The following is a 24,499-nucleotide window of genomic DNA, read 5'->3' as shown; positions in this document are numbered from 1 at the left end:
GTACATTCAAGAGCAGCCCCCCTTCCCGCCCCAATATTTAAGACTAAACATTTTAGCCAGCTTTTCTTGGGGGAAAATACAAACCCCTGGTAATTAAGCTTAACTTACTTTCCTTGAAATTAATCTTTTAGGGAATTCCCTGGTGGTCCAGTGGTTAGGACTGTGTGCTTTCACTGCCGAGAGCCCAGGTTCAGTCCCTGGTCGGGGAACTAAGATCCCACAAGCCACCTGGCTCGGCCAAAAAAAAAAAAACACAAAGAAATTAATCTCTTTTATCATTTCATAAATTTTGCAGGCTCATAAGAAACATAATAAATTTCATGTAACTAACTTAAACCAAAATGGGACTCAATTTTTCTTAATGTAGGCTTAGCAGATTTAATTTAAATAAAGGTTATAAATTAATTTTAATTAATGTTATTTACAGCATGAAAATTTATTGACAGTGTCGAATAGTAGAGCAACTGAAATCATAAGGCAAAGCAATATGAATAAAAATATTGCCTAGACACAATTTTATACAAGACTTTGAAAAAACATTTCCTTATTCAGTGACATGATCAGGCTCAAATGTAGACCAAGCAGTTAGAAAATTACTTCTTTTATAGGCTCATATACGCATAAAAGTGTTGGTTTTGAATCTTAAAAATTATATTTACCTCCTTACAGTGAATTTACCGTTTTAATGTAAAAATTGTATTTATTTTGTGTGCTTGTTTTTTGCTTTAGAAATATCATTCAGGGTCAAACATGGGATAAGCAAGCACATACAAATTTTTCTTTCAGCTGAAATGAGACCATTTTTTAGCTTACTCTTGATGTTCATTGAATAAGTAAAAGATTGTTCAAATGTGTGAGAAGTTGGAAACTGTAGCATAATGTTCATTGTTTCTTATGATAGCAGGATATTCTTTGCTTTGCAGAAATCCAGAACTTGTCTGGGCAGATCAGTAAAACTCATCTTGAATGTACTATACTGCAGCTTCTTCCTTTTTTCTCAAGTCAAATTCTCACAATCAGGAGATTCAGAAAAAGAGTACCTGCTCATAGATACACTTGTTTTTGAAAGGGAAGGAAAATCAGTTCAGATTGTTCTTCAGCTTCACTAGGTGGTTTCCAGTAAGACTTGAGACTTGCTGATACCTTCTTCACTTGGGCCTGAGCAGCTGTGGAAACATTTTAGGATTTCTTTTTTGTAACATGATGTTTTCCAAAAGTGTATTTTCCTTTTAAATCCAAGAATTTTGTCCCTTGAAGTCAAAAACATTAGAGACTGAAGAGCAAGTGTGAGATCTGTAGCCGTTCTTCATCTTCAAAGTATTCAACAAAATCTCTTGCTCTGTTGTCTTAAAAGGACCCCTTTCAGCTCAAATACCCTGTTGAGAAGTTTTCCTCTGCTAAGCCACTGGATTTCTTTATGTAGTGGGAGATGTTCTTTAAATACTCTGGAGTGAAATGACCTTTGTTTAATGAAGTTAACCATTTTGTAGTGTCTTCCAGAACAGTTTTATTTCATCACGAGTGTTTTTGACACCAGTATGTGAATACCTTCTGTGTCAGTTCAGGTCCCCAGAGAAACAGATGTCAAGACAAGATTTGATGTGCAGGGAGCCCCATCCAGAGTTGACTATGGGAGCATTCCCACCATGCTCAGTCTTTTGCTGGGAGAAGTCTAGAGGAAGCATGGCCAGGTGTGAATGTTACCATGGATTCCAAAGTGAGGTAGCTGGGGGCTGTCAGGCAGCTCGGCTCCTCATAGCAGGTTCTGTTGAAGGGATATCTGAGCAGGGCACCGCTGTGACCACCACACCCGCGATATCCCATTTGGGGTCTGACGCCATCCTGTCACGAAATGCCTTTCTTACCCTGCTGACGTTCGGCACCCCCACCCAAGTAGAACTTCTCATTTTGCTCTGCCTTTGCCCTGCTGGGCCTCTCCGCTGTGTGGATCACTCCTCACCTTGCTCATAGTCAGGCTGTTTCCTCCCACCTTCCCCCACATACTGGGAAGCCCTCCTCCCTCTGCTTGGACTGACCCCTCTGCTGGACTGCCACCACGTCCCACATGTATACCTAACTTGCCTGGCTCCACTTAATGGCTTTAGGACTGAATTGTTGAGTGGAGAGGATAATAGAAGGAAGGAGAAGAGGAAGAACCATTTGGGTTTCTTAAATCTGCAACTGACTAGAATATGCTTCCATTCACCGAGGTAGAGAAAATAGGAGGAGGACCTAAGAAGAAACTTAGGCGGGTGTGTGTGTACAGGAATTTGTGTTTTAAAATAATGAATTTGGGGCAACTGTGGGGTATCTTGATAGAACTAATAGGCTCAGTGGAGGAGTTTGGCTAGAGAGAATAGAATTCGTTGTCATTAGCTTCTATGTGGTAGTTAAAACCCCAGGTTGCAAAGAAACTGCAGAGAAGGAAGGAGCTGTCAGTGGAGAACAATAGTACTGCCTGGTGGACAGTACTAAGAAAAGGATTATATCAAGGGAAACTAAGGGATGTGAGAATTGTAAAGAGGGGAGTGCTTGTTTAGTAATGTCAAAAGCTACAAAAATGGTAAAGATGCAGTGGGATTTAGCAACCAGTTTAAAATTTAGTTATAATGGAGTAAACCCAGATTGCAGAGGGAGTGGAGGTGAACGGGAGTGAGAAATTAAATTTGGCCAGAAATATGTGTGTTATTTAACTTACATATACACATGTATATGTAAGTTAAATAACATAAAAAGTAGGTATTGACATATGGACTGAAAAATAGTGTTTCTCATCCTTTCTAGTAAAGATATACATGATTGATGAGGCATGTGGATTTAAAATATTCAGTTCAGAACCATAAAACTTCAAATGAATAATTGCTGCTTGTATGAATACTTGTATGATGTGCCCCGTATTGTTCATTTTGTGTTGATTTTATTAATCTACAGTACTAAGGATCTGTTCAGCTAATTTCGCAGCCTCTGGAAGATTTTCACCTTAAGCTGCATAAATGATTTCCCAGTTAACTGCAGTATGGGAGATGTGAAACTAGAATTACTCCACAAATTATGTGCTTTTGAAGTATTCATCTTTTTAGTCACACATTTTTTATAGCATGTGCTGAAAATAACAAGAAATTTGATAAAGGGAAAATATCTTTATGACTTAGAGGAAGATAATTTATAAATAAATGTTAACATATTAGATTTATACCCTCTGAATTTCAAGAGTACAAGTGACTTGTTCAGTACAGACTACAACTTAAAAAAATGTGTTTAAAATATTTGGTACTTTTTTGCGACCTGGCTTGTAGCTCTTCTTTGATGAGGAAAGAATTCTTATCACACGACTGGCTTTAAAAAGATGTAATAATTATTTACTCACTAAATGTTTTGAGGACCTACTGAGCCAAGCATTTTTGTAGGTGCTGAAGATAGTGGTGAAAAAGGTAAGCCTCTTTCCTTATGGAGCTTAAATTCTAGTGGGAAGAGGCGGATAATACATGAAGAAATGAATGGATGGATGGATGGATGGATGAATAGATAGATAGGCACTCTATATAACAGACACTATTCCAGTGCTTTTATACAGTGCTTGGAGCAGAATAAAGCAGGGCAAAGGGGAATAATGTGATGCAAGGGAGTGATTATTTTAAATAAGATTATTAGGGAAAGTACATTTCTTAGAGGATGTTTGAAAAGAGTCCTGAAAGAAATAATGGGAAGCACCATGCAGATATATGAGGGAGAGCATTCAGGCAGAAGGTGTATCCAGTGCAAAGGCTCTGAGGTAGCAGCGTGTTTTCCTCTTGCAGAAAGAACAAGGACAGAAAGAGTGGAGCAAAGTGAAAAAGAGAGAAGAGTGGAATATGAGCTCAGAGTGGTGGGATGTGTGTCGATTATACAGGGCCATTTTAAAAAAATGACCTTTATTGTGAGTGAGATGGGAAGCTCTTGGTGGATTTTGAGGAGCAGAGTGATACTAAGTAAGTGCTACTTAGTATGTGTTCCAGATACTAACCTTTAATCAGTTTGAACATAGTGATTAATTATTAATTTGTCATATAGAGAGTTCATAATATGCAGCTGGAGTATTATTAAGTGGTGCATCCAGAAGAGGAATCCTGGTGATTAGTAAGGTTCTTTTAGGATTCACTGAAAATCCTAACCTGCTTATAGAAGGTGATTCCAAGCTTTGAGTTATCCTTCTCGATGATCAGTACAATTTGGTTGATTTTCCTACCATCTATATCTTAAAGCTTCTTAACTGACTTTGTAGATCAAGCCTAGTGGCTTCTGAAAATGTTAGTATTGCACAGTCTTTGAAGGCTTTGACAATTTGCTTGTCACCCCGTGTACATTAGTGTAACCAATATTCCTCAGTGTCTACTATGATTTCAAGGTTAATCTGTGCCTGGTAATCTTCTTTGGAGGCTCACAATTCTGGTTCACTCTGAGATAGGCTTTCAGAGCTCACTTTAACATGTATATTATGCCCTCTTTAACTAGGCAACCTAAAATAAGCTGTTCAAGTGGTTTTGGATAATCAAAGGTCTTTCGAGAAGCGACATTCATAAGAAACTATTTTAAAAGTTTGTGAGAAACTTAAAAAAAAAAAGGCACTGAAATTAGGTCTGAAGTGCTGCTAAATTAACCAGGTATAATGACTAAAAGTTACCCTGTATTTTCTAGGACTTGGGAAAAGTCACAGAGTAGTTCTCTTTTATCTCAATAACCTTATTATTGATTTTTTTGGAAGAGCAATTATTATAATACTTATAATAGTTCTCCTTCATCCTGGAATGGAGATGCCTGTAGGTGTCTCTTCCTTTAGATACCCTTAAGTTTGGGCCTCTCTGGACTTTCACACTGCCAGGAGAAGCCTGTTCTCCCCACTTACCTAAGGAAAAGTGGTGTCCCTTCTCCCTTTTCTTTCTCCAGCCGTTACTTTGTACAAAGTCCAGCTTTATTTAATATGAGATTTGCCTACTCACTAAAATTTGTTTGTAACACTAAAAATCAGAACTTGTGGTACTTTCACAGTCATTTGTGGATGTTCGCATGCACAGGGTGGCAAAAAATTTGAGTCACCTGACATGGACTTTCCCGTCTGAACCAAGTGACACTCTGCTTTCTTGTTTCAGCTCTCATATTCTACACAAGTGTCCTTTTCATCGTCTGTTTACTGAAACATTTTTCACTAAAAGCTTTTTGTGCTTATTGTTTGTGGTTTTGCTGTTCAAAATGATTCCCAAGCAGTTTTGAGGTACTACCTAGTGTTTTGATGTGCGTTATGGAAAACATACATGTTAGATAAGCTTCTTTCAGGCATGAATTTATAGTGCTGTTGACCATGAGTTCAATGTTAATGAATCAACTATATATTAAATAACATGTATTTAAATAGATATACACATATAAAAAGATTATGTATTGATCAGTTGGCAAAAATGTGACTAGAGGCTTGCAGGAACTCAACCGTGTATTTCCCTTAGGAACACTCATTTGGTGTTTGTGGCAACTTTATAGAACACAGTTACTGTAAATAATGAGAATGGACTCGGACTTCCCTGGTGGCGCAGTGGTTAAGAATCCGCTTGCCAATGCGGGGGACATGGGTTCGAGCCCTGGTCTGGGAAGATCCCACATGCCGCAGAGCAACTAAGCCTGTGCACCACAACTACTGAGCCTGCACTCTGGAGCCCGTGAGCCATAACTACTGAGCCTGCATGCCACAACTATTGAAGCCCGTGCACCTGGAGCGCGTGCTCCGCAACAAGAGAAGCTACCGCAATGAGAAGCCTGTGCACCACAAGGAAGAGTAACCCCCGCTCACTGCAACTAGAGAAAGCCCGCACACAGCAACGAAGACCCAATGCAGCCAAAAATAAATACGTAAATTTAAAAAAAATAATGAAAATGGACTATGTTTAATTAAGGGTAGTGATTTATAGAGACTTTACGTATAAACATTTCATCATTCCCTCTCACTGAAACCATTGTTTTAGATTTGTTTAAATACATGCATGAAGAGTTGTAATGTAAAATTTAATTTTGCTATGGGTTCAGGTTAAAAGTCACTGATTAACTTGTAAAGAAACATTTCTAAGCATTATCTTCTACAAAATTAATATGTGCCTGAGGCATATTGAGTGCTTAGTGGGTATTTATTTTAGAGTAATAATTTTTGAGCATTGTAGGATTCTGGTTTTGGAGAAGAAGGCAATATCAGTGTTAGAGAATAATATTCTTTTAAGACTTTATCATATGTAGTTATGTAGACTGAGGCACATGAAAGAAAACTCAGTTGAATGTCAATTTCTGGTCCCTGCTTTGCTCTAAGCTAGCTAATCTTGAGAAATACTTACTCTCTTTGAGCCCAATTGCTTTGTCTGTGAAGTGAGGAACATTTTCAATTTGTTCAGTTTCATTTTCTTTTATCAGTATTATTCCTGACCTTAAATCATTTCCATTCTCATCAAGGAAATCATACAATTTAATGTCAAAATATATTAGCTGTCACATTTTGTTTTACTGACTTCAACTTCAGTCTCACTGATTATTGATAAAAATGTAAGTTATGTACATGATATATCTTGACATTATATATTGGTAAGAAGAAATAAAAGAACATCCTTAAATTTTACATAATTTTTTTTTTTAGGATATAGGATTCTGTTTGTTGATGTTTGTGTTTCATATGATACCGTGTCCTAAATCATACAAAAAGTTTTCTCTAAAAAAAGTTTAAAATTAGAATTATAAAAAGCAAAAATGGGGGCCTCCCTGGTGGCGCAGTGGTTGAGAGTCCGCCTGCCGATGCAGGGGATACGGGTTCGTGCCCCGGTCCGGGAGGATCCCATATGCCGCGGAGCGGCTGGGCCCGTGAGCCGTGGCCGCTGAGCCTGCGCGTCCGGAGCCTGTGCTCCACAACGGGAGAGGCCACAACAGTGAGAGGCCCGCGTACCGCAAAAAAAAAAAAAGCAAAAATGTGCTTTTATTAATGCCTCATTTATTAATATTTCCCGTATGGCAGTTTCAAGTTTTAGATTATGGGTGCTTAGGTTTTTTTTGTGGGACTTTATAAACTAATTTTTTTTTTGGAAAAATTGCTTTATGAAGCCTTAAGAAGTACTGAGTATAATTAAACTGTAGTCCAGAGTTAGACACAATTTAATAATAGTTCAATTCCAAAATAAAAGTTATTGTAGGTGAGACCATGAAATTTCCTAACACGTGATTTTAATACTTTGCCCTAAATTTTCCAAAACAACTCAGAGGAACCAATCTTTACAGTAGATGGTGTATTTATGAAAAATCTGGCATCACCTATTTCATATATGTATATTACCCAAGATTATATGAACTAGGAAACAGATGTTGTATATCTCAACAACAATACTAGAATGCAGAGTTTGAGACTGGGATTTATAACGTGGGATTTGGGAAAGGAGCAGACATCTTGTTTTCAAAACCTGAAGTTTTTCTCAAGACCGAAGTCAACATTGTAACTGCCACAGAACAGGAAAAAGGGAAGCTTTTCTCCCATCTTCATGAAATAACCTGTCTCCCATTGAATTTCCTTTTGTTTCCTTTCTCGGGCTTCTGCTCTTTGTCTTTCTTCAGGTCTGTGCTTGGCTTCAGTTGCTGCATCAGTGTCTCTGATTTTTAAGTTGAAAGTGACATCCTTCCAAAGGCAGTGGGATTCATACTCATTCTGATCTTCCAACTTCCCCACTTTCTTCTTGATTATAGGCAACTTCTTGGTATCTATAAAAACTGCATTTTCCCCTGTTGAGTATTTTGCATACATTATACCATTCCATTCCCCATCAACTGAGCAGAAAGATTTCTTGTCATTTGGAGAAAAAATCTCAGCAGTAATTCTGTGCTTCTTGCCCCCATAGAAAGGTTTAGTGTGGAAGACGATATTGGTACTATAGCCAGTTTTGGAACAATTAATATTGCATTCTCCGCCTAGTTCCACGCAGGGCATTGTGAGGATAGACCTTCCGTAACCATTGTGGAATGTGAGAATGTAAGGTTCATCATGAAGTACCATTTTACAGCCTGAACCATTCGGTCTGTGGCATCCTTCTGGTCACTAATACTCACAAACAGGTCCGGATGTGCAAAAAAGTCTGCATACATTTCTAAAAGAGATCTTCTTTCCAGAATAAATGTTGGAAGAACTACCTTAGTGAGATCCATTCCAAGCCTAACCTGTGACAACAGACGCATGATAACACTCTTGTGCTCTTCCACCGACCCTGCCTCCCCTTCATCATCTCTCTCATCTCGTGCATCGAAAAGGTCAGCATCACTTGTTCCATTGGACATGGAAGCATTCAGTGATTCTGTGGTATCTGGGCTCCTTAGACTATTCCCTAAGCTGCTGTGTGTCAGGACTGAGGCAGATCCAGAGGAATCTATTAAGGGCTGTGGGGATGAGCCACTCTGATGGAATTCATCCGCATCATAGACTTCATCTTCACTGCTAGAATAAGAGAACTCTGGGACTGTGTTTGGAGACAAGTTGACATGGCTCGGAGAAGTTAGACTGCTTCTAGGTGGTGAGTGCCCACTGCCTGTACTATTTGGTGTTGGAGTCTGATGATGTCCCAAGGTAGCTAATACAGGTCCAACTGGTAGAGAAGATGGATGCTGCTCTGACTTACACAACTGAGCAGGTTCTGGAGGTAAGACAGTCTGGGAAGGCATTGTGTTGATCACACGTTCCAAGGGACTAGGTTGATATATTGCATCTACAGGATTAACAGTACTTTCGGCGATCTGCAGCAACACAATGCAGTGTTTAATTGATTCTACCATGCTATCTGTTGTCTTTTTGAGAGTTGCAGTTTTCTTTCTCTGTTCATCATCTTTGCAGTTTTGAAGTTTGTCATCAAAAAGCTTTAACTGTTCTGTCAAGATTTGTAGGTAAGCATCAGCCTCTGTAAGTTTCTTATCAAAGTTTTGGACACTAGGAACAAATCCTGAATCAAACCCCCAGGGGGCGGCGGGAAGGAGGCAGGGAGAGAACGATATTGATATTCGTGCCCGCGGCCCGGCAAGCAGCAGGGTCCCTGGGGACTCAGGGGTGGGAGCCGGCCCCTCCGTCTCCCAGGCCCTCCGGGTCTAATTACTCCACAAGTAGCCATCAAAAAAGCCATTCGCCAGGGCCCCTGCCCTCTGTGCCTCCAGGGGAGGGAGCCGAGGGCCACTTCCGAGTACCCCCTCTTCTCCACAGTCTGCTGGATTACCGAGCTGCTGCGCAGTCGGTCCGGTCCGGTCCGGTTCAGCCGGTCCCCCGGGACATCCCCTCGCCCCCTGTGTAAACTAAGTTTTGAATGTTTTTTCCCCCTTAAAAGTGTTTAATAGTTGATTCTGATTTCCTATTAATTATTGGATAAATATTTATTATTTTAATTAAGTCATTAGCTTATTTAATAGATTATTATTAGAAAGAACACATTTTCTAAAAATACTGTTTTTTAAATTAATACCAACAGAAAATGAAATTTTCCTCTTAGTTTCTATATATTTATTACTATTTTCCACTCCCAAAATGAGTCAGAGGAATCCAATTTTTATGTAAGTCTATCAGTTAGATATTTTCAGCCTCTTCAAGGATTCTGGAATTCCTGTAATTTGACTTTCAGTTGTGTCATTGAATATTTTTTATTGGCTGTACTTTAAATCTGATTCTTCTACTTGGATTTTCCATTATTGACCAAGTCTATCTTTAAGAATCTGTATTACTCTGAAAGCTATTTACATGCCACACTGTAAATATGAGTCAGTTATCTTTATTGGCTTAAGACATTTCTTCTCTGTTCCCCTCAATATTACACTAAAGTTATACAATGACAGTGATTTGTATTTTTATTATTCATAATTGGTAACAGGAGTGTTCTTCAATGACCAGTACTGGTACTATTTTTGAAATGTCAGTTATAAACTTTCTATTTGTTGATAGGCTGGCTGCTTACCAACAGTCTCCTCCCTTTACATACATTCTTTATGCTTTGTTTTATGATCTTGGTTCTCTCATTTTTTTACTTTGTAAGTTGCTCTTATTATGTCATTTAACCTGTTTCAGTCTTGTAAAAATATGCCTGTTAGTTTGGGTACACAAAGGGCAATTTTCTTGGGGCCTGCATTATCCCAGGCAGTGTCCCTGATTTCATGCCATTCTGTGAATAAACATCCAAGTGCAAAACGTTCTTGTTAGTGTTACGAGAGCTATACTTTAGACACAGTTACTAAAGCAAGATTTTGATTCTAGAAATCCTGTGTATAGCAGATTTACTTTTATATACACAGGGGTACTGTGTGTGTGTGTGTGTGTGTGTGTGTGTGTGTGTGTATTTTTTCATTTGTGTAGGTCACTGTGTTTCAGCATGTTATTTTTAACTTGATTTCCTGTAATATTTTCATAGTTTGTCTTGGACATATACTAGCCAGCAAGATTTTGATGACCTTTATTTTCTGTAGTTTATCTTCTGAAAGCAATGGATATATATATTCCTTTTTCTAAGGAACCCTACCTGTTTGTTACCTCAAAGATAAAGTTTGTATTGTGCTTGCCTGAGTTGTAAATAAGAACCACTTGACTTTTATTTTTATCTTCAAAAGCATAATAACATTTTGTTTTATTTTTAATTTTTATTTTACACTGTAGTATAGTTGATTAATGATGTTGTGTTAGTTTCAGGTGTACAGCAAAGTGATTCAGTTATACATGTATCTCTTCTTTTTCAAATTCTTTTCCCATTTAGGTTTTTACATAATATTTGGCAGAGTTCTCTGTGCTATACAGTAGGTTCTTTTTGGTTATCTACTAGAACCACTTGACTTTTAAAAGCCACATTTAATATATATTACATCATAGTTTATTGATTACATTTGATCATCAAAATCTCTTGCGTGAAAGAAGGTTCCCTTCCTCTTTCCCTAGAGGGCTATTTCATATCTTTCTCTTCAAATTTGTAACATCACTCTCAGCTGATAACCTTGCTTCTTCCTACTTTACAAAGAAAAGGAAAAAATAATTGAAGGAATGAGCAGGGAACTTCCAAAGACTCTGACCACTATAAAAATCTACCTACTTCCAACAGTTCCCACATTGAGAAATATGCTTAAAAGAAGTAAAGTATTTATATAATACTATTCTGCTTTTCCATCTATTACCGTAAATGTAGTATCCCCTTTTCTAACTATCCCCTTTTCTAACGTTTGAACGCTTTCTCATCACCCCCTTTTTAATTACGTAAGGATATCACTTCATTATTTCTTATCTCTTGATAACATTATCGACTTTTTTGTTTTGTGCTGGATCAGTCTTGTCAGTGTACAGATATGCTGCTAGTTCTCTAGTCTTAAAGGATCAAAAATCTTCTCTTGACCCCGTTTTCCCTACCAATTACTACTCCCTTTCTTTTGTTCCCTTTTGCATCAAACTCCGAACTCTTCCATACCCACCATCTCTATTCTCTTTTCCCAGTCTCTTAAATCTACTTTTATCAGACTTCAACTAACGAAAACTGCTCCTATTACTAGTGACTTCCATGTTACTGAATCCGGTGGTCAGTTCTTTGTCTCCATCCTCCTTGATCTCTTGGTGGTAGTTGTCATCATTTACTTTCTCCTGCTGGATGTGCTTTCTTCACGTGGCTTTACGGGGACCTCTTGTTCTTGGTTTTCCTACTCAGTCACCTTTGCTGGCTACTTCTTTTAGAATGTTGGAGGGTCTCAGGTGTCCATCTTTAGAACTCTTCTCTTTCTACATTTATACTTCTAGAGTAATTAGAATTTAAGAATTTTTCCCCCCACACTGTAGCTTATTTCTTAGAAATTGTTGATTATAGAAGAGAAAATAAAATACTGTTATTTAAAAACGATCTTTTGGACTTTCTTGACCCCATCTTAAAATTTGCCGTGAGAACTGTGGACCTTTGGGGGAGTGACCATCTAGTGGCAAGGGTTGGAGAGGTGGATAAGGCTGTTTTATTTAAAGATAATTGTGATATAATGTTGTTACTCTTAGGGCGTGATAGAAAATGGATATTGTATTTCCTTATCTCATAAACCTTAAAGGTATTTTTTAAAGGAATTTTATATAAACTTGTGTAATGTGTTGGCATTATTTTCTGTAACCTCAAGCATGTCCATATAGATATCTGCAAAGGATGAAATTTAAGAAGGAATGTTATGAAAAGATTCTATATCAGATTAAATTTTAGAGCCACTGTTAAAAACATAAAAGTAAACATGCTTGATGCATAAAATTTGAGAAATATGGTAAAAAATGAATTAAAACACCTATCATACCACTGCCTAAATGCAGTTTATATTTTGAAATATTTCTTCAATCTAGTCTTGTGCAGTTTAAAAATCATTCTGTGATCATATAATGTCCTTCATTTTGTGAAAACGTCCATGTTTTCACAAATTTTTTTTATGAACATAATATTTAGGGATTGTACTAAATATATCCCATCTCATGGGTTCCTTTGTCTTGAACATTTGGGTTTTGATTATTTTAACTTACATTTACATTTATTTTTTTTGTTTTTGTGGATAAAGCTGCAGTGAGCATCCTCTGCATCATTTTTTTTTCTGTTTTAGGATTACTTCCTTAGGATAGATTGCCAGAAGTGGAGTGACTGGGTCAGAGGGTATGAACTTACGAACGTTTTTTTCTTTTCTTTTTTTGAAATAAAATTTTTTATTTATTTTATGTCTAGTTGATTTATATTCATTATGAAAAATGAAAATCATAGTGATTATATTTGGTAACTGTCAGGAAACTGTGTCTAAAGGCAAGTTTCTGTGATCAGAAAAGTTTGGGAAATTCCTAAAGTTCAAAAAAAAGCCTTTTAATCTTGGTTTATCTCAGCATTTCCTGAACTTAACTGAGCATTGAATAGGTTTTTTTGTGATACACTTCTTAACATTTTGTGGAAGTTTGACAAAGGGTATAGTTTATGAGCTACTGATCTAAAATTTAAACATGTTTTATTGGTTAGATTATGTTTTATTGGTCAGAGCAACTAAACTATGAACCTTTGTTCTATAATTATTTTTAAAAGGAGATTAAAATAAAGCTGTTTACTATATGATTTTTGTGTATGTCTTTATAAAGTCTCATACTTTTATAATTTAAACTTTCTATACTGACTCCAAAAGAATATCTTAATGTCTCCATGGCATCAAATACTTTTTACAGTCTTTAATGAAATTTGGAATATAGACATAGAACATAAAAGTAGAAGATAATGTAGATTGTACAAACCTTTTTTCCCTCCCCCCATTTTTCTCTACAGAATGTGAAAACCTTTGCATCTTCTGATAGTCTAGCCAAGGTCCAAGAAGTAGCAAGCTGGCTTTTGGAAATGAATCAGGAACTGCTCTCTGTGGGCAGCAAAAGACGACGAACTGGAGGCTCTCTGAGAGGTAACCCTTCCTCAAGCCAGGCAGATGAGGAGCAGATGAATCGCGTGGTGGAGGAGGAACAGCAGCAGCAGCTAAGACAACAAGAGGAGGAGCACACTGCAAGGAATGGTGAAGTCGTTGGAGCAGAACCTAGACCTGGAGACCAAAGTGATTCCCAGCAAGGACAATTGGAAGAAAACAATAACCGGTTTATTTCAGTAGATGAGGACTCCTCGGGAAACCAAGAGGAACACGAGGAAGACGAAGAACATGCTGGTGAACAAGATGAGGAGGATGAAGAGGAAGAGGAAATGGACCAGGAGAGTGATGATTTTGACCAGTCTGATGACAGCAGCAGGGAAGATGAACAGACACATAGTAACAGTGTCACAAACTCTAGTAGTATCGTGGACCTGCCTATGCACCAGCTCTCCTCCCCGTTCTGTACAAAGACAACAAAAGTGAGTACATTTAGTCTGCCCTTCACCTGAGGAAGTTTACAGATCCATATTAATTGTAATGAAACTTTGCTCACAGTCTCTGTAGTATTGCAAAATTAATCTTCAGTTGTGTAGTACTAAAATGAACTAATGTTTGTTTTACAGAAGGTATTAGAAAGTATTAGAAATGGAAATACTGATAATGGGACAATGTTATTACACATGGAGAGAGGGTATTTGATCCTATTACTATGAAAAATCATTAATATCAAATTTCATTATCAGTTTTGTCCCTGGGACAGGGGTTAGTAGGTTGCATGTAGTGGAGAGGGTTGGAGTGAAACGTGGTTTGTGTAGATCAAGTAGTGAAGGCTCTTTTCTTATTTACCAAGTGCAGCTGGGCTGGTGGGCTGTGTATTCACAGGTGTTACTCCAAGGCACTAGTTACTGGAAGTTACCTCATAATTAGTTTTCTTATTATGATGAATAAGATATATCCTTTGTAAATAGTTTTCTCTTTGTTATGTAAACAGGTAAAATTACAGTCTGAATATTAGTATTTGGTTGTTGGGGAAATCTGAGTAGGTATTTTTAAAAGTTAAAATACTAGATGCCGACATATTTAAGATTATGAAACATTTTTCCTACATTATAAAACAACAAGAATGTATGGTGCTGTCTTCACTGCTTGTTTTCTTCTAGTTATTTTATTAAAGTTAAAGCATTTAGGAACCCCAGAGGAAAGGTTTTTTTTTTCCTGATTCCATTTTAGTGGAACACTCCATTTGCTTCTCCAGGCAATTTGAATATTAAGTATAGGATAACCACACCATTTTGGTTGGTATTTGACTGTGAGAAATAGGAGGTGATATGAAGATGCACTTAGATTCCCAACTTCCGCTCAAGTTACTGCCACTACTTCCCTTGCTTGCAGTTTTCCTTTCCCTTTGTTCCTGGGAGACGGCTCTGTTGGATGTGCCTCCTTATCTCATTTAGCTGGTGGTAGCCCATGGAACTAGCCATAGCCATGTTTTAAAAGGTGGACAGTTAGACTCTTGTCTAAACTAGAGGAATCCTATCAGTTCAGGGACTTGGTGACTAATCTAGTGCTGAGACACAATTCCATTTTATACAGTCCTTGGAGGCTGTGCCAGAGTTAAGGACTGGATACACTGTCACTATCACACACTGTCATTGCTTCCCAGAATTGTCCTTGCTGTAGAGGCAGGGAGCTGCTGTCTGAGGTGGAAGCGGGAAGTGTTTGAGTAAATATGGAATGGCCAGTGCTAATTCTGGGGGGTGGCATGTGGGCTTCTTTCCTCAAAACATTCCTGGAAATATCACTTAAAATTGCGGTCATAACAAGGGGCAGGGATTGTGGAGAGAAAGAGGAAGCATTTCCCACTACCCAATCTTTCTATTGTATTCCCTTTCCCCCGTCAAATTACAGTCAAAATGAAATGATACAGTGTGTGGGCTTTGCTTCAAAATAATACTGAAGGGGAGAATAGGAAGGAGGGTATAGATTGGCCATGAGTTGCTAATTGTTGAAGCCGGGTTATAGGGACATAGGGATTCGTGGGTATTCTATGTAGTTTTCCAAGTATGTTTAAAGTTTTCCATAATAAAAAAAATTAAGTTGTAAAGAATATGAACATACACACACACACACACACACACACACACACCCCACCCAAAGTTGGAAATGAGAGTTTTCTTTACGTACCTTGGTCTTGTTCACTAGCTCCTCAGTCATCTAAGCGCTGACTTCTCTTCTGCATTGAATTTTATTTTCTCTGTATTTTGGTGCTATTGAAATTACAGGAAATTCAATAAGGACATCATGTGCATTTCACTGGAGTTAGAATTTATCTTAATCAGTATTTTAGGCAGTGTTGCTAAGTAGTGGTCTATATAAAGAGGAGAGAAAGTAAAAAGAATTATACTCAGAATGAATGAGATATGTAGCATAACTTCTATCCTTTTTTTCCCTTCAGGCTTCTTCGCTCATAGATCTTTATCTTTGCATGCTTTCTGGTTCTTTATCATTTAAAAATTAGATAAAAATCATGAATATCCATGTAGAGTAGACTGTGAGTTAAACAATTCTTTGGAAAGGAGCATTTTAACTCAAATAATATCTTATTTTACAGACATTAAAATAAATAATGGCTGAGGTCGTTTATCCTCTTATTTGCTTACTTTTAAATTTTACAGTGAATCATTTAGCCCATAAACAACACACAGACAGATTTAATATCATCCTCTTTAACTTGACCTGCAATAAAATAGCTTAGACACTCGGTTTAATAGTTGCATTGCTGTATCAGTTTTGCTTCGGCTTGTGAACCTTAAACTCTTTCTAAAACATGTTTATCCCTAATTTCCCTAGCCTATCTGCAAGTTTAGATTTTATTTAATTGGTTTGATCTAGGAACGAAGTGGCTTCAAGTGGTGGTTTTCATCCCTTTTACCATCCCTGTCTCAAGGTGTTGAAGTGGTGCTTTGGATCTCAGCCAGATGGCTCTAACACAACCAGTGGCAAAGCTCAAACCTTTTATAGTGCAATTCGCCCAGCTCATATACCTGATCTCTTGATTTCTCTCCCTCAAGGTTACTATCTCAAAAGAGGAAATTTATATCTCTCCTGTTTTTTTCTGAGGATTCAGTTGGAGGAATAGGGACTTAGTATTTAATTGCATTATCTTATTTAAGAAAGAAGTTTAATCAAAACTAAGCCTTTCAGAACAGTGCAAAGCTATCAATGAATTCTGCTGCATTTTAAATTAAAAACTAGAAAGCCAACTAGACGAAATGTATCATTTCCCTAAAGGAGAAGTCATCATAGTGTTCAGTAGGAAAATTGCCAGTGTACAGATTTGACGGGTGCTTCATCCCTTCCCTTCAAGATGAAACCATAGACAGAACTTTGAGATATGTCTTATACAGATTAGCTACCTCCTTAAAAACAAACATACTGAATTTAAGTCTGTTTCCCCTAGTGACTCTTGAGTTGTGAATACAATTATTGTGTTATACATACAAGGCCACAGGAGTGGCTGAATACTAACAGTAGCAGAGCTAGATGTGTTCATGTGTTTGAGTGTGTGTGTGTGTGTGTGTGTGTGTGTAAAATGCACTTTTGATATACTATTTATCTTGAGGTCATTTGCCTTAATAAATATGGCAAGAAGAATATAAAACTATTTGATTGCCAAGGCAGAGATGCCCTTCTAAAAAGTAGGATGTCAATCTGAGATTGGCTCGTTTTCCTTTTTGTTCGTTCTTGAAACGCTTCTTCAGGATCATTCCCAACAACATTTTATTTTTTCATCAACATTTAAAAAAATCACCTAGTACTGTGTTACTTCAAGAGAAAATGTCAGTCACCCATGTGTATAAATCTTTTAACTACAGTAAACAGGGGGAAAGCTCTCACTGTTTCAAAATTACTTTATTTGGAGCAGCTCTAAATTATTGATTATTATAAACAGAAGACACTTTAAACTCTTGATCATTATAAACATAAGACACTTCTACAGATACTACCCTCAGCCACAATTTCTTTTAAATCCTCTTAAACTATAACTTTTGAGAAGAGTGGAGGTATAATAATTATTTTTAAAATCCCATTTTTTAATGTTAATATGGGATTAGCCTTCTACAGTCTTACCCAGGATACCTTTCAAATGTTTTTTTTGTTTTCTTTGTTAGTTTGTTTGTTTTAGGGCAGTTTCTTAAACATACCCTTTGGACCACTAGACTTATTTGGCATTCCTGAACATGCTATATATGCAAATATGATATTAATGAGAAAAACCATTTTTGGTCCTTCATTGTATTGGTCTTTTCTTTGAAAGCATATTGGAAACTATCAAAACTCTTAGGACAATCTTTTTTCCCCCTAGTCACCAAAGATTTATTCTAATGGGAGCCTATGGCAATAATATAAATTAGAAATTCCAGACTTTCTTAATGTAAAGAGTCAAGGACAGTGGCAGTCAAGAATTGGTGCTTATTAAGTCCATACTGTTTGCAAGTTCCTATGAACTTGCAAACAAACTTAAGCAAGCAGAGCTTGCAGAGAGGCCAACACCCCAAAATTTCACTGTAAGTGGCAAGAGATTTTAAGACAGATCTGCCTAATTTCAGAAAAACCCTTTCTTTCCATGTGCTATGCTGCCCCCTATGGTAGAGTTTGGCAAACATTACTAAACAAGATTTTCAGCAGAATTGTAAGTCTCTAGGTTCTAGGCTTTGAAGTATGGTGGTTTTCTAATACCATATCACATTTGAAATCAACAGAGCTATCCTTTAGAAAGTACGGATTGCTTAGTTAAATGCTTTTCTTTGTGATATTTAACAAGTACTGAAGTTATGAGGGCTCAAGGCTAAAGTTATAACAGGAAGAAGTGACAATAAAATTTGAGACTGGATAACAGATATCATTCCTCTCTGGATTCCATCAAATGTGCTTCTTAATTAGTGGTTGTGTGCCAGCTATTTCTGTAAGTTTGGTTAGTCTGCCTGCAAATTCGAAATTCAACTTGCTTCCCCGCATAGAAATGCCCATCTCTTCAGTTTTAACTCCCTGTGTCAACAGTCAACAGTCAAATTCAGTTTTAACTCCCTGTGTCAACAGTCAAACAGTCAACAGTTTTAACTCCCTGTGTCAACAGTCAAATATATATATATATATATATATATATATATATATATATGTGTGTGTGTGTGTGTGTGTGTGTGTTTGTTTGTTTGTTTATTTATTTATTTATTTATTTATATTTTAAATCTTGTTTCTTGAAGAGATGCCCAGCCCATACTAAAGACTTCTTTTCCATGTTTAATGTAGAGTATCAACTCATTTTCTAGTAAAATGAAAAGCAAATGAGATTAACATCAGGCCAGATCTTGTATCCTCCTGATCTTTTCATGAAGAGAACCATGTTTGAGCACCGATTTCTGCTTCTTCCATGTCTACCATAGTGCCTTTTATTTGTTCTCACATAACTTCATTCCTTATCTCAAATTAATATATATTTTTTGCCATCCTGATTGTTAGATTTCTCCTGGTAACTAAGCTGTTTTTTTTTTTTTTAGCTGTACCGCACGGCACGTGGGATCTTAGTTCCCCAACCAGGGATCAAACCCGCACCCCCTGCAGTGGAAGCGCAGAGTCTTAACCACTGGACTGCCAGGGAAGTCCCTAAGCAGTTTTTTTTAAAATCCTTTTCCCTCAAATAAGAAATAAGTGTTTAGTAAAAATATGTATATATTCAAAGAAGCAGTATGTTAGTGTATAAGAGGCCTGAGACTTTCTTGTCCCTAGATTCAAAACAATAGAGGAACTAGGGGACAAGGATCACTAACCAGTCAGGGGATCAAAATTACAGTTTTGTTTCTAGTCCAGCATCTTTCAGCTACTCCCTTGAGCCAGACCTACTGGCAAACTTTGTAGGACAATGTGGGTAACAACTGAAATCAAATAGGGTTCTAAATTCTACTTTATTTAGGTAGAGTTCTAGAGAGCGAGGGCCATATCACAAAGTCCCTGGCCTTGTCTTGTTCTTGTAAGACAAAGAACCAAAGTTTAAATTCTGTTAGGTAGAGAGAGGTCCAGAGAGCAGTCATCTTGAATAACATCCACTAGGAAACATAGCCCAACAAATAGTCATGCCTCCTGCATTTGTGAAGGAGGACAGACTGGAAACATTCACTCAGCCCAGTTTAACGCAATTTTAAACATGTGGAGAGGGTGGAAGCGGAGGGAAGGGGACACACTGGAGGAGATGGGTTTCCCCTAACTTAGTAGAGTGAAAAGAGCTTTTCAGACTTGAACTTGAATTCTGATTTTGCCGCTCATTATATGGCCATAAATATGTAATCTCATTGAACTGTTTCCTTATCTGTAAAATAAGACTATAATACCTACTTCACAGGGTTTTTGTAAGGATTGAGTAAAATAATTTATGTAAAGCAAGTAGTTTGCAGATGACCTCATCTTGTCTGTCTCTTATCCTTCATCCCTAACCTCACAGAACACACTTCATTCCCCACAGAAGATATCAGTCTACATACTTTTTATGACCTTTAGTGTTCAGTCATCATATCACCCTCTAGTGGAAAAAGTTATTAATAGAGAAATAGATAAATACTTTTAAAAGGATGCTCAGGAGGAGTGGGAGCATACTATAATAAGCTGGGCTGATCTCTGATAAAAATAAGAATAGAACAAATTTCCAAGGGGATGCTTTTCACAGATCTTCCTAGTTGATAGGTAGGCATCATTTCCTTCTATTAGAATTTGTCAGTTTCTCTAAATTTTCTTCTTTAAAACATCTGTATACTTTAAATGCTTTGTGAATTTTACAACTGGATGGCAAAATGAACTTTAGTTTATGGTCAAATTCTAATTAATTCCTGTTAGTGCAGTTTTAAAAATACTTATTAACATTATTTTAAACCATAATAGCTCTCAATGTTGGTCATGTTTAAATCTGTTATCCTGTTCACTGCAAATAATTAATTAATTATGGATTTTAATTATAGACCCAAACAAATCTTCCCACAGAATGGAGAATTTAAAAAATTTTTAATAGTGTTCCATTGATTTGTACTCTATGCAGATGATAACCTTCTCTGAAGTATCCACAAATACCAAAAATAGTTATACTCAAAATGTTCCTGAGGCAGATTATTTCATATGTATATAATTAAAATGAACTGATGTTTATTAATGTTGTTTTTGTTGGTGATAAGGAAGAAGGTATGAACAGGATAAAGGGATTCTGTTTTTACTTTGGTAGGTAACTCCAAAATTAAGTCTCAAGGGCCCATCATTCACCCAGGCCTCAGTCCTGCATTTCTACCTGTCTCTTGGGCATTGTCACCTGAGTGGTCCACTGAAAGCTAAAACTACTACTGTATGTATTTCTTCCTACCAGTTTTTAATTTTCCTCTTTAGATTTTCTAGTCTCTTAATATCCTAGTCTTCTGTTCATTTGGTGAAAAAATGGTTTGACTTTTTCTTATCATCTATGTCTGTGGGTTTGCTGAAGAGTTTAACACATATGAACACTTGATCTTCCTTTTTCTTACCCCCAGGCACTTGTAAGATAAAAATTGAAGAGTCATGTTTAAAAATCTTAAGAGCATCTTTGCTTAATGTTTCTGTTTGCACCAGGCTATAATGCCATGTCCTTGACAATGTGTTGCCAGTATGAATTATTGGATGAATTTTTTAAAATAAATTTTTGTTCTGTATGGATCAGTAACCTCAATTTTAAGTATCTGGTGCTCCATTTCCCACTGATGAAGCCAAATCCATAGGTGGACACTTGAAGTTTTTCACAATCTTACCAATTTTTTCTACCTGATTTCATCTCCATTTCTCCCCTTGCTTTTTTTTTTTTTTTTTTTTGCGGTATGTGGCCCTCTCACTGTTGTGGCCTCTCCCGTTGCAGAGCACAGGCTCCGGACGCGCAGGCTCAGCGGCCATGGCTCATGGGCCCAGCCGCTCCGCGGCACGTGGGATCTTCCCGGACCGGCGCAAGAACCCGTGTCCCCTGCATCGGCAGGCGGACTCTCAACCACTGCGCCACCAGGGAAGCCCCTCTCCCCTTGCTTTTAATAAACTCTAGCCAGATCCTTCAGATTCCAGGCCAAATTCCATCTCTATCTTTACGCCTTCCTAGAATTAGAAAATTCAATTCCTTGAACCCGTTGTTGGTTCTCTGTGTTACAGTTCATTTGGTGTTACCTTGTGACTCTTGCGGTAAGTTTTGTCTTGAGTTGACATTTAATTCTTTTATTTTTTGAACAGTAGAAATTTGATGTATTTGTCTCTAGCGCTGATTCAGGTTGAGAATTGAAGTTTCACAGATTGCAATGTGAGCAATTCTCATTTCACCTCTTAAGATGTACCCAAGCTAGACTATAAATTATAAATAAGCATGCCATTTAAGTTTAGTTTAAAACTCAGATATTCATTATAAAGATAGTTACATTGAGGAACATTATAATAACAATTAGCAGTTGACTCCCTGGAGGAGAAGTTAAAACCCTAGTTTAAGAACTGTGTTGCTAAGATGCAGAAATCAATTGCAGGTAGCTCATACAGTCATTAAAAGTCATATTTTTAAAGGAAATTTAATAACAAGAAAACCTTAAAAATATAATATTTACTAAAAATATAGAACTCAAAACTATGTGTATAATATGATCCTAACTATGAAATAAACATACAGTAATCTATATATATGCATGGGAAAAGATCAAAAAGAATTAAACCAAATGTTAGAAATTATCTCTGAATGTGGTTATTTCTGTTTTTTCTTATATACTTTTCAGAATTTCCCAAGCTTGTTATAACAGGCATATATTATTATTATTTATTAGGGAAAAAAACCATATCTATTAGAAACAGTTCTTATTCTACTTGCTTAGTCTTTTTAGATAACTTCCATAATGTATAATGCTCCAGTGGAAGACTGGATAAAAAGACATCTTTCACAAGGAAGGGCATTATATAATGATCTCTTCATGAAAATGCAGCTGAATACAGTGGGAAAAAAGCAACGAAATCTTTAAGAGTTCTTTGAATAACCAATTCTTCACCTCTAGGACTCAGGTGCCATTCTGGCAATTCTCTAAGGTCACCTTACCACATCATTAGAGGAGGAGTAGTTAGCATGGTGGTATCTTTCTTTGTTTCTAAGACATTTATTTAATATATGGTTTCTTCAGAGTTACTTAGAGTAGCCTTGGCAGCACTTTTGGCTGTCCCTGAAACATGAATATCGTTCATTTAAACATCCTGTGAGCAATTTCAGAATCCATCTTTTAAAATATAATTCTGCAGTGCTTTACCAGGAAGTCACCAGTGCTTTTCCTCCCCTCCCCTGTTCCCAACGCTTCATTTCTTCAAACTGATTAATATATTTAAACTGCTTAGGTTTTCCATCCTAGTTTTAAGTCTCCTGAGATAGAATCCAAAGGGGACCTTTGAGATCACCAAGTCCAAACCTGTGCCCAGTAGCTTTATCAAGAGACTTGGGCTTGAAAAGGAAGTCATCACTAGGGAATACTACAGTGTGCAGTAGCATTGTATTTTTAGACAGTCCTTTATGTGGACATCTGTTACCTTTCTTTGGTCCTTCCTCTTCCATGTAGAGCAGTAACAGCCTTTCTTATAGAAGACCGCTGTCATATTCATCCATAATCTTCTCACCAGACTTAATGCCTTCAACATGTTTTCTAGGATCACCATCCTGGTTGTCCTTCTCTGGACAAATTGATCTTGAAGTGTTTTATGCTATAGTCAGTGGAGGTGCTGCTCAGCTGTAGTAGAGCCAGACTATTCCCTGTTCTTGCTCTGAACCTCATCAGTGCAATGGCAAGCTGCACTGATAACAATGCTACTACTAATAATAAACCACTTATTGAACACTATTTACTATCTGCTAGGACACTGCTAAATACTCTCCATATATAACCTCATTTAATCTCAACAGTCCTGTTAATGTTGGTTCTGAGTTCTATCTCCGTATTAGAGGTGAGAAACAGGTGAAGAGAAGTTAAGTAATTCGTCAGTGGTCAGTCATGTGGTAAGTAGTGGAGCTAGGAATTTGAACCTAGATCTCATTCTGGGTCCAAGTTGCACTTTTGTTAAAATTTGAAAATTCAATGAAACAGTAATTTTGGGAGGAGGGGGACAGTAAAATAACCCATAAAGCCAGCTAGTATCTGTTTTTATCCCCCCCCAAGAGTTTCCCTATCTTAATCTCTACTCCCATGCTATATTTATTATGACTCATTTCGTATTATATTAAATTTGTTTTCCTATCTCCCTCCTATTCAAGCCCTTTGATTTCTTATCTTGCCTAAGAGTACTTATCATGTGTCAGGCACCCATATACCTAATAATTTGTCACTAAGTAATTAGTGAACAAATTTTTACATATTACTTGCCAGTCCTTAACCACACGGATACATATTTTGCATAGCTAGGGTCAGTGTATATACTGTTTCTCATTTCTGATGCTTCTAACATCCATGTGCAGGTTTTTGTTTAGGCAGAAGTTTTCATCTCCTTTGGGTAAAGAACAATGAGCATGATTGCTGGATAGTATGGTAAGAATATGTTTAATTTTGTAAGAAATTGCCAAACTCTTACAGAGTGGCTGTACCATTCAGCATTCCCACCAGCAATGAATGAGAGTTCCTCTTGCCAGCATTTGATGTTGTCGGTGTTTTGGATTTTGGCCACTCTAATAATCATGTAGTAGTACTTCCTTGTTGTTTTAATTTGAAATTCCCAAATGACATAGGATATTCAACATCTTTTCATATGTTTACTTGCCATTTGCATATCTTCTTCGGTGAGGTGTCTGTACAGATCTTTTGCCTGTTTTTTAATCAGGTTTTTTTTTTTCTTATTGTTTAGTTTTAAGAGTTCTTTATATATTTTGGATAACAGGCCTCTATCATATTGTCTCTTACAAGTATTTTCTCCTAATCAGTGGCTTGTCTTCTCATTCTCTTGACATCGTTTTTCACAGAGCAGTTTTTAATGAAGTCCAGTTATCAATTATTTCTTTCATAGATTGTACCTTTAGTGTTGTATTTAGAAAGTCTTCAGC

At 37.0% G+C, this 24,499-nt stretch overlaps 1 protein-coding gene and 1 pseudogene across 7 annotated transcripts in view; one reads left to right on the top strand and one right to left on the bottom strand.

Moving 5' to 3' along the window:
* The window catches only part of FBXW7 (F-box and WD repeat domain containing 7), a 208,989-nt gene that overhangs the window by 103,506 nt on the left and 80,984 nt on the right, over window positions 1–24,499 (top strand). For 3 of the 6 annotated variants that reach the window (XM_081251106.1, XM_081251104.1, XM_081251103.1), the window contains 2 exons: window positions 12,613–12,662; window positions 13,311–13,880. In XM_081251106.1, the coding sequence (XP_081107232.1) occupies window positions 13,380–13,880 (501 nt within the window). In that variant the 5' untranslated portion in view covers window positions 12,613–12,662; window positions 13,311–13,379. The remainder of the gene's footprint in view (window positions 1–12,612; window positions 12,663–13,310; window positions 13,881–24,499) is intronic. The other 3 variants (XM_081251107.1, XM_081251105.1, XM_081251110.1) reach the window with 1 other exon arrangement.
* On the bottom strand, window positions 7,396–9,006 carry LOC308625307 (oxysterol-binding protein-related protein 9-like; annotated as a pseudogene). Its single transcript has one exon. The product of its transcript is annotated as an oxysterol-binding protein-related protein 9-like (transcript).

This window comes from Mesoplodon bidens (genome assembly GCF_964165515.1).
Source record: "Mesoplodon bidens genome assembly, chromosome: 1".
Classification (NCBI taxonomy): Eukaryota; Metazoa; Chordata; class Mammalia; order Artiodactyla; family Ziphiidae; genus Mesoplodon; species Mesoplodon bidens.
Note: the sequence above shows the minus strand (reverse complement) of the source record. Positions and strands in the feature narration are given on the sequence as shown.